Raw genomic sequence first — 11,282 nt, forward strand, 5'->3', positions numbered from 1 at the left:
TGTGAGCGCGCAGGACCACCTTCCCTCGCTCAGCGTCGTGCCTGTGGAGTTCGTTCATCATTCATTAGGGGCTTATTTTTAGGTTTAGTGGGGATGTTTCTTGTTAAATATTTATGTGTGCTAAAAATGTAGTTTTTAATAAAAGGTGGGAGAGTTGGAAGTGTGCTAATGGTTATGGCTCTAATGCCATGTTGAATTATGTTAGATTACTTATAAAATGCAGGCAGTAATAACAAGGTTTAGCTCATAGTAAATCTAAAGCAAAGGCCTAGCAGAACCTCTCTGCTCCCATAACAGAGTAATTCAGATATTTCCTGCTGGTTGTTACACTGTAGAAATTGTATTGAGCCATACATACACAAATACAGATGTAAAATCATCTGAATGATAAGATAAAACAAATGATAGGTGAGAAACAAGAAAGCAGGCACCTGAGTGAAAAATTATTTATTTTTCCGCACTTGCCAGAAAAGCTAAGAAAGATTAAATATGTTGCAGCTGTGTGAACAGTACATGGGTGCGCTGGATGGAGAATGACAAAGTATGAAACTTGCTTTTTTATGAGTGTATATGATTTACAGTTGTTTATAAAAAGGGTGTTTACATCAGTATATGCGGAGGGAGCAGCGAGTGCCTAATTTTGCTAATTCCTATATTTTTGTCATTCTCTGACTAGAACTGGGATCAGGTCTATCCCTACTTAATTGCGAATTGAACACCACTGAAAACAGCAAACTCTAATTGGATATGTTACAAAGTACTTCAGAAAATAAGAGCTTTTTGCTTTAACGTTAGCAAAATATTATGGATGAGAACTTTCAAGAAGAACAGTTTACAGGAATCATTAAATTTACACCTCCTTTATACAAACAACGCTACCAGTTCATTAAAGATTTAGTGGGGAAATACAAACCTAAGAAGGTTGGTATGCTTTGTCTTTTTATGTTATAAATTTGAGAAAAAGTTAATATTAGGAATCTCAGGAATACAGGAAATGCGTAGATAGCCTGCTGACCTAATTACCAGAGTAGTGGAGGAGCTGTTGTTAAAACTGAATTGCCTTAGCAGATGTTGATGATCATGTTTTGTTTTTTCAGGGGTGCATCTAATTAGTGCTCATTGATGGGAAGAGGGGAAAATCTAAACGAGAAAAATGTCTTCGCCTGTTTTGGAGAGTAGCTGGAGTTCTGGTTTTAATTTAATTCTGAGGATTTTGGTTCAAGCTGCTTTAATCATAGTTTGGTTTTGCTTTTTAGAACTGTTCTGTATATGGTATCAGCTGTACCTCATCGTTCACATGGATGTTCTTAGAAGAGAACTGACACTGAGTGTGGGGTTATGCAAGGCTAACTCTCCTCCACTTTCTTAATGTCTTGTCACCCCCTTCTGTCCGCCCCCCCCCCCATATAGCGGGGCTCTTGTTTTGATACTCATCTTGAAAAGTTAAATTATTTAAGTAATGTTGTGTAGCGTTTGCTCTTTTCTAATATATCCTTCCTCCCAGCACCTCCTTCCAAAATGTAAAAAGTTGAGAAATAACTCAGTCTTCAGTGTTTAACTCTGAAACTGATGTTAATGTCATAGGCAGCATGCAAGGAATCAGTGAGAAGTGCACTTGCAGTGTGCTCACATAATCATACTTCTGGTAGCTAATAAAAAATCTAATCCAGTCTATGAGGTTATGGCACTATAATCTGCTTTTAAATAGAACATATTCAGGAGTATTGCATCTGTATTTAAAGGTTTGAATTTTCTGATTTAGGATGTGAAACGGGGGGGTATTTGTAAACTTTCTGTTTATCCACAGGGTAGAGGTAAGCTGAATAGAAGCAATTCAGGGTTTTCACAGAGTATTGAGCAGTGTGCCTCAACCTTGGCTTAGACTTAGAAAGAACAGTGGGGTTTGGTTTGTGTACTCAACTACCTTTTAAGCTTACGGGAAAGAATATTTATTGTATATTTGACTTTGTGGTCTGAATATTCCCAGCCTTCCCCACTTAAACATTAGACTGAGCCTGTAAGCTTGTTTTATGCAGATCCTTTGCTGCTAAACTTGGCTGCAGGTGCTCCTGTTCTCAGTGTTTTGGATGGAGAGTAGGCCAGTGTAAAGCAGTGGTGAATGTGAAAATTGCTACAGCTTTAATACTTCAAAATCGTACCTTACAGTTATTTGAGGGACTATGCCTTCATGTGAAAGACATTCTGCAAAGTCAGTGGGATGTTCTACATTGTCTTGTTTATAGCTGTAATAACAAAAGGTTAATCCATTTAAAACGTCTTGTAGGATCTTTGTATGCATTTTTAAAAAGAATTTCAAATCCATGTCTATCCTGGTTGCAACTGTAAATTTTGGTTATGATTGTGAAATGCTTTATTTTATCATTAATGTTTTTTTGACCTAAATATGGAATTTTTATTTTATGAAAGTCTCTGAAACTACTTGGAAGTATGCAGCATTTACATATAGTTTAATATCTAATTTACAGGTGGCAGATTTAGGATGTGCTGACTGTACGCTTCTCTGGATGCTGAAATTCTGCAGTTGCATTGAAGTGTTAGCTGGGCTAGATGTCTGTGCAAGTGTAATGAAAGAGAAAATGTAAGCTCTTGCCTTGTGTTAATTTAAGGTTTGGGTTTGACTTGACCTAGTGGCATGTTACATCATTTCTTGTCAAGAATTTCAAAATTAAGTTAAATGCAGAAATACCAGCTTGGCAAATGAGGAGCTATCTGTTGTTATTATTTAGTTATGTTGCACCTGTGTCTGGAGACTACTGGACTGTAGATTCCTATAACATCAGCTAATGTAGCAAAGGTCCAAGTCATGGAATGTACACACCTTTGGGGCCATCTGAGAAATATGCTGTTTGTAAAGGTATTAACACGTTGTATTAATAGTATCTGTTTATGCTTGTACGTGATGTTACTGTGGTATGCAAAACTGATCTTTTTGAAATGTGCATGTAACGCCCTTTTAGTCACCGTGATGGGGACTTCATTCTTGTTAATCTTCTTGAAATGGAAAGGTTAGCTCAATGTTTTCTGTCTGGCTTAGAAGGCTCTAAACTATGGAGTTTATGTGGTATTTGAAGTGTGGGTCAGACTGGTGAGGAACACCAAAGTTTCTGTCTTGGAAGCTGATTAATGTGGTTTCAATGAATATGTAGGATCTAGATGCTGACATAATCACTTGTTCTTTCTCAAGAATGAAAAAAGTAGCCTTTTATTATATTTAATGTTGATTGTGTGTTTTGTCTGATGCATTATTACAGAATGAAATTTGCACGTATACTTTAGTTCTCAGTCTATTTTATTTGAAAAAAAAAAAAAAGTTAATATGCTCACCGAATAACTTCCCAAAAAACCCTGTGAAGTGTGTCTAAGCCAGACTTACTGTGTGTCTAGAGTTGAGCTACTGTGAGAATTTACAAGTGGCTTTGCAAGTGGCTTGAGAGTATAGTAGAAATTTTTGTAAACACGAAGGACAACTGCTAGATTTGCTCGTCTGCTCTTTCTGTCCTATTGTAGATAGTCAGAAAAAGTGTTTGTATTAGAATTATTTTTGTTTAATCCCTGTAAAATAGTTAACTTTTTTTTGAGATTTACATGGTATCTGTGCAGGGTATTACCTAGTTCAGTTACATGCACAATTTATTTTGTCCTAAGGTCCTTTCTATGACATCATGTTGTTAATGCTTTTGTAGGCATAGGTTGTCTCCTCTTCCTGGTGATTATTTGCAACCAGCTGAAAGATCCCTAACTGTTACTTTGCATCATGGTTCAGTTGCCCATAAGGATCCTTGCATGCTTGGTTTTGACTTGGTAACATGTATTGAACTGTGAGTATTGGGCCAACATACTACATTTTTATAAGTTTATTAGGGTTCAGTTTAGAATTTTGTTCATACCCTAAACAGACATGAGCAAACCTTTCAAGCAAAAGAGTAGTAGAATGTGGCATCTTCGAACTTCTGCTTAAATTAACCATACTAAGAAATTCAAGTGGTGCGAGCTTATGGTGGAAAAAGGATATTGATGAAAAAGTACAAAATGCAAGAGAACGTTTTCTCAGACAAAAACCTCTAAGTTGCCACTCAGCCACAGTGACAGTGCTAATATTGCGGAGCTAGGCTTAAAATTACAAAGGAATAGATATGGGTTTGGGGTTTGTTTTTGACTTGTTAAGATTAAAAACACCCTACTAGATTTCAAAGACATACGTAAACTTATCCTTTACAGAATAGAGCACCTGGAACAGTCAGAACTCAAGAAGTTTCCTGAAGTGGTGTTTGGTTTCATGGCTCCAAGCATAGTTGTGATCAGTACTCCAAATTCTGAATTTAACCCTTTGCTTCCAGGAGTGACATTATTCAGGCATCCAGACCATAAATTTGAATGGAACCAAGCACAATTTCAAAGCTGGTAAGTTTACTGAATATCGTATGCAGACAGCTTTGAGTGTTCAGTAATGTGAGAAAGGAATTGCTACGCATTTTCAGAATGGCTTGTGTATGTGGTTTGGTGTCAGTGGAGTTTCACACCTACTGATTTGCTGAAACATTGCTTTGCTGTTATGAACAGTTAAGCATGCTCTGTGGGTTTTGCATTTTGTGGTCGTTGTTAAGTTGGGGTGCTTTTACTGTAACTGCTGTGCAAAAAATATTTAAAACTTTTACTTTCCTTTTTATGGATCTTTGTTACAATGAATGCATTTGAAGTGTAAGGTATTAACTAACCCTTTAGCATAATAATACTGTGCTATAGAAATGCTTCATAAGAACCTAAGAAATGTGCTTGCTGTGTATGGTGTGTAATCAAAGCACTCAATTAGTCTAGACCTTTCTGTAAGAGGCTACAAGCAGATGTATCAAATAACTTTAATCACAGTAGCAGTGCATGTTGAATAAGGATATTTTAGTGGATCATGGCACAATGAAAGATTTTATGCAAAACGTATGCACAGGACAGAGGGTTGCATGAGATGGGTCTTACTATAATATCAGTAGATGTAATAAAAACAAAGAGGGAGTGGGATTTATATCCTGTGATAACATTCAACTGTGGAGCAGTTGTGGAAGAAAATATATGGTAAAGGATGCCGTAACTCAATAGCCAACTCTTGGTCAGAAATTGTATCTTGGAAGATCTGCCTCTTAGATTAAGTTGTTTCTGACATAGACTTTTAAGTATGCAGTGAACTTTTAGTATATAGTTTTGCAAAGCTTGAACCATATTTTTTTCCTTAAATAATGATATTAAAACCTGTCTGCATTATTAGCTGAAGGATGAATACCTTAGAGACCATTTACATGACTTAAAGTAAATTTAGTTTCTGCTTTTGTATATATGTGGATTAAAAATATTGATATCACTGAAGGAGTGATATTTTTTGAGCTGTGAACATGAGAAAGTGTTTGTGTTGTGAAATGTAGGTATCGCAATATCATCTAAAACACATGAGACATTAAATTAGTTTACTAGTTTTTCATGCAGAATTATGCAGGTAGGTAGTGCCATTTTAATTCCCTGTCCCATCACTTTTTTTCACACCAGCTGATGTACAGTACTACAAGATTGGTTTTCATTTAGATATCACGTACATTGTTGTAACTTTGATTAGGTAGACTTTACTCTTTATACATTTACAACAAACCTCACTTTTTTTTTTTTTTCTATTAACTGGTCTCTTGTGGGTTTGGGGTGTGTATGTTTTGTATGGGTTCTCAAATAATTTTGTTCTCTAAAATTGGTAGGTTTTAGCTCACTTTCAATGCGTTTAAGACTGTGAGTAAGCAACTGTGAACATGCATATTCTATGCAGATATTTTAGAAATAACAGTAATGTTTGGTTGCCTAAATTGCCAACACTAAATGATTCAGACTATGGTGGGCATATGATTACAGCTCTGATTCAGCAAGTTTTGACAGTGCTTTCTTCAGGCATGTGAGTACTATTAGAGAAATTACGCTCAAGCATTCACAGGGTCCTGCTTCTGTTAGAGAATGCATCTTTATGAATACTTAGTATGATTGGATTAATTTGTCTTTCTTAGGGCTCTAGAGACTGCTAGACACTATGATTATTCAGTGGAATTTACTGGCGTAGGGCACCCACCAACAGGAATGGAGAATGTCGGGTTTTGTACCCAAATTGGTGTGTTTGTTAGAAAATATCCTCAAACCAGTAAATCAGCTCAATCTGAGAAATCCACTGAAGCAGCTTATGAAACGGTAAGTATTATTTTCCTCCTTTAGGAGGATGGATAAAGGGTAAAGTTTTCTACGACCTGCATATGCAGGTGTTCATACTGTGGTTTGCTATTGCTATCCAGTCTCAGCTCTGATCGTCATGCTATTAGATCAAAAGAGTCTAAGTCCATGGTTTGTATTTCTAATTGTTTAAAGGCCTTTAACTTTCAGGTTATTTGCTAAATAGCAATCATTCTTATTTTATCATACTGTTATCCTTGGAATGAAAATTCTCCTTTCTGTCAGGTATACTGTGGTGCTGTTTTTATAATTGTTCCTCTAATCATTCATTTTCTCATCATATGGGTGGTGGCACAGACACAGATTTTTCAGATGCATAAAAAAATAAAAAGCATGAAAAAGCATTTCTAACAGAGTTTATTTTTTAAGAACTGCATAGTCTTGTCAAATATATTATCAGAAGGAAGGCATTTCCCAGAAATTGGATTGACAGGACCTGTTTTGTGTGGTTTGCCTTACTTAGTAGCATTTGATGTTATACCCTAATCTTGGTCTTTTCAGGTAGCCAGTTCTGTTTTTTGCAGAGGTGTGGGATCTTGCCAAGTACTCTGTTCTCCAGAGGTGCACATCAAACCACTTTGGTTTTTAGGACAAAATGGTTTTCACTTTGGATAACATCAGAGAATATTTTTGTAAAGTACTCTGTGTGTTGCAGTATGTCACGCCAGCAAAACCTAATGTGTCTAAGTGCTGTGTGGTATAAATCAAGGGACATTTTTTTTCAGAGATACTATGAAGTAGTAATGCAAAAAGAGAAATATTGTTGGGGTGTATTTTTTCAATCTTATGAGGCCTTAAATTATTTGTTTCAGTGAACATATAATATTTCCCTTCTTTGTTTAAGGATATATACATATCTTCAGGTGACTTGTGACCTGAAGTGAAATGTAAAGTGACATTATGGGAATATCTCTTGTAGTTTCTGAGCTATAAAGACATTCTATACATTTGAACTTTCACCTGTTATCTACTGCCCTTAATAGAATCGTGAAGTGCTCTTTAATGCTCAACAAACTTGGAAATATGTCTAGGTGACTGACAGGTACTAAAATTGCTTTCATTATCTTCTGTTAAGGGTCACTATGGAGGGAGTTTTGAAATCAGTATCTTTTGAGTTTAAACAAGAGTGTTATCTCATGTGTTTCTTATCAACCCTGGACTATCAAATTAATTTTTATATTATTATGTAACTTAATTTATGGGAAAAAAATCAACATTTCAAGATGTAATCAGAAAGTAAGAAGAAATAGTTATAGACTGTGGAACTTAAGCGGTGGTGTGTTGGTATAAATCACTTCCTAATAAACTAGTGGGAATGAGCTTGCTTGCCTAAGATTCCTTAATTGCCTTGGAGTATAGCTCATTGTAGAAGACACTACAAGGCCACAGATTTTGACATCACAGTTTATTCTTTAGCATTCTCTGCATCTGTGAAAGCATATTTAATGTTTTACTCTGAAAACAGAATAAAAGACATAGCTGCAGTCCCGGTTTCCAGATGACAGTTCGGAAGTAGTTTAGAATCTAGGTAGCTGTGGAACTGTCACCAGGCCCTCATGATGAGTAATGTGGAAAATAAGAGAATGATTAAAAAGAATTAAAGAATAGCAGAGCTTCACCTTGCGTGATCTACAAGTATAGCTTGCAGATACAAGCCTGACTTTTTTTTGAAGTTCTGTTAACTTATTTAATTGCCATTGTAGCTGTAGTACATAAAATCAGTCATATTGCCTAGTTTTTCTGGTATCTGAATAGGTTTAAAGTAAGCAAAACAGGATTAAATAAAAAATCATGTTCACATTTTAGAAGCTCTTTTTGACAAGCAAATGTTTAAATCTGAGCCTGTGATAATGATAAACATCTTATGTGTTCTTGTATGTTCTAAAGGTCTTCAAAGCAGTGTATCCAAGTCTTAAAGATGAGAAGTACCTGCAGAATGCAGTGGTCAGTGAAGTTATTTTCACAGCACAAATCATTAAACAAAGTCTGATGGACTGTTTAATGTCAGAACGTAAGGACTATAATGATGATCCTACTGAGAGAAAACTCAAATTCCAACCTTCAGAAGATCTTGGAAAACTGGTTGTTGAAAAAAGCATGGAACCATTTGTCAATGGAAATGTGGTTTATATACCTCTTACAACAATCTTTGCTTTCCCCAAAGTGAATCGACTTTGTGGTACCTTTGAGAAGTTATGCAGGCTTATTGCTGGCAAGGTCACACTGAGCAGTGATGGTTCTGCTGTGATGTTCAATACAGAACATGAAAATGAAGAGAATTAGATCACATCCTGCTTGGGTAGGATGAGTTTTTCTTAAGTAGAGCTGAATTGTATGTATAAATGCAAAGTAAGCAAATGTTAAACGATGTAGTTATGAAGACAAATTTTGAAGGATGCACAGGATTGGCTTGTTCATACAGGATTAATGAAGCAACACACTGCAGTTCTTTTTAAGTTTCTCTGCCTGTCCAATTTTTTAAATCAATTTTAATACTTCAATTAAGTATTATGAGTAAAGAGATGGTTAATTAAAAGGGGTCATTCTGTGTGTTTCACAATGTTGTTGGCAGCTTTGAATGAGCTAGTATTATGAGAACTGACTTCATGTTTGTGAAACATGAAAGTTTCACAACATTCTGAAAATAAAAAATTCTATGTAAGGGCTGACTGTTTCTTAAAGAAGATGGCTGTGTTCTACTGTCTAAATTTTTGGAATTCAATTGAAATGATTAAGGTGAAAGATCAGACATAAAGGGAAAAGGCAGCTGTAATTCTCTGAATTGAGAAATGGTACAGAATCCATAACAGGTTGAGTTTCAGGGAAACAAGAATGATCTGCAGTGCTCTGTCATACTGAATGATTAAAAAAATGCTTGCTTAATAATTTTTGTCTTCTGTGAGAGATTTTTTTTTTTTCCTCCTATGACAGGCATGGATTATGAAAAATTAATTTGTCACAATATTTATAATTAACTTTAAGAATTAATTAAAATTAATCTTTTTAATATGATATTTAGAATGGTTTTACTTTTTTGACACTGATATGAACTTGCCACAATTGGTATGTTAAAATAGATGTTAAATTCAAAATTAGTAAATATTCTTTGGACGCTAATAAGCATAGCTGTTTCAGAATAGCATTGATTTGTTATTAGAAAATATCTCTGCAGGTCACTATATGGTTTACTATAGTTGGAAGATTTTTTGGACCACAGAACTTACTCCTGTGTAATTTCTTTTTGAAACATTATATCTTTATTTTACTTTATAGCATGATCACTTTAAAATGAGGAAAAGAGAAGGAGGACCTGTCAGATTTGGAATGATATTTGCCTTGAATTTTGTATTCAGGTAACATCTAATTATAGGAATGTCTTGTGAAGAGACAAGACTGTATGAATACATGCTTGTTTTTCCGCAAAACATTATACCCTTAAGGCTTTGTAGCTCTATTTGGAAAATGGTTTGTTTGAATATTTGGTGGACTGATGTGAAGGGGCTGGAACCATCATCTAGTTTTTAGGGGGTTGTGGATCCTTTCCTTCCTTGTTACAGGGTTTAGTTTTTAAAGATAGCTAGGGAAAATATCAATTCTTACATTCTTGCTTTTACCTTTGAGGAAAATCGAAAGTCAAACTACAGATGTTTGGCCCTATCTGATTATAGTGTTCCTTAGTATATGTATGTGCACTGAAACTGAAGATGCTATTACATATCATATACAGAAGTGCTATTTGGAATATATACATTTTAACTGAGACTGCTAGCTTCTACTAAAACAAGGTATGCTATTTTGTGTGCCAGCTTTCCAGGTTTTCACTCACTTAAATAAATTTTAATCAAGATTTTCTTCAAAGTACTGAATTAACTGTCTTTTCAGGAGCAGTTAAACCCTCTCACAGGATTCACTGTTCACAGCTTTTCATTATCATGTGGGTCTTTTGAGTAAACTATTATGCATATTTTTGAATAAACACAGTATTTATTGTGTCCCATTTAAACTTGCAGTTTGACAAAAGTCAATTCTGATGTCTCAAATGAGGATGCTGACAGGAAGTTTATGATGATGAAATGTTTTAGACTTGTGGCAATATCACTGACCAGGAGATGGCACACATCTCAAAACAGATCAAACTTAGGTTGTTCAAAACCTATAAAATCCGAATAAAGTAGATTTAAAAAAAAATATCCCAAACAACAACCAAAAAGAACCCCACCACAAAACAACAACAAAAAACAAACAATAAAAACCAAAACAGTGCAGTATCTGGAATATACAGGAAATAGCTTGATAGCTACTGAGCACGTTAGTAGGGATTGATTATTGTCAGAATAGTTGAACAGAATGTTTCTGATCGGTGTTTAAATTAACAATAACAAAGTCAGGAAGTGATAGAAATAAGTTCTAAAATTCTGTCACTTATTAAAATAAATAAAACCCAACTGCCTAATTGTGAGAGCCAAGGGAGTTAATTGTCTGTCTCCCCAGAGATTTCTCAAACAAATGGATCTCACAGCTAATAAACTTCTGATGTGTTTCAGTTTTGTCTCCCATGGGTTTCCATGGTATCATGGTCTATTCTATACTTGTTATCATTATGTTGATAAATGATGTTTGGATCATTCAGTTACAGCTGGGTTATGTGTAACTCATAATAGTTAGTTGGTGGGACTTTTTTGTTTTTCTGTTTGAATTGAGTAGAACAAACATAGGAAGGGGCTTCTGAAATGACAGAAAAATTCTTATGCAGAAGTCCTGTGCGCTTTCTTCCTCATTCACAAAACACACACATTTTAATGCAGGCTTGTATGCAGGCTGTTCACTTGGAACGTCCCCAAAAGAAAATGCACTGACACTAGTATATACCCAAATGAGGATACTGGGGAAAAATTAGTAGATCATAAAAGAAGGTAATTAAAAAAACACAAACAAACAAAACCACACCCTAGTGCCTTCTTTACAAGTATATAAACAATTTCAGTTGTGATCAGAAGGGCACTGTGTACAAC

At 35.2% G+C, this 11,282-nt stretch overlaps 1 protein-coding gene across 1 annotated transcript; it reads left to right on the plus strand.

Annotated features, from left to right (window-relative positions):
- Nucleotides 1-804: 804 nt before the first annotated feature.
- On the plus strand, nucleotides 805-8,859 carry HENMT1 (HEN methyltransferase 1; the record flags this gene model as incomplete). The annotated part of the gene is made up of 6 exons (XM_082484213.1): nucleotides 805-921; nucleotides 2,487-2,599; nucleotides 3,705-3,839; nucleotides 4,240-4,422; nucleotides 6,054-6,231; nucleotides 8,158-8,859. The coding sequence occupies 6 exons, from the start codon at nucleotides 805-807 to the stop codon at nucleotides 8,551-8,553; spliced, it is 1,122 nt and encodes a 373-aa protein (XP_082340339.1). The 3' UTR covers nucleotides 8,554-8,859.
- Between the last annotated feature and the right edge of the window lie 2,423 nt (nucleotides 8,860-11,282).

Source organism: Vanellus vanellus (genome assembly GCF_965231255.1).
Source record: "Vanellus vanellus genome assembly, chromosome: 5".
Taxonomy (NCBI): domain Eukaryota; kingdom Metazoa; phylum Chordata; class Aves; order Charadriiformes; family Charadriidae; genus Vanellus; species Vanellus vanellus.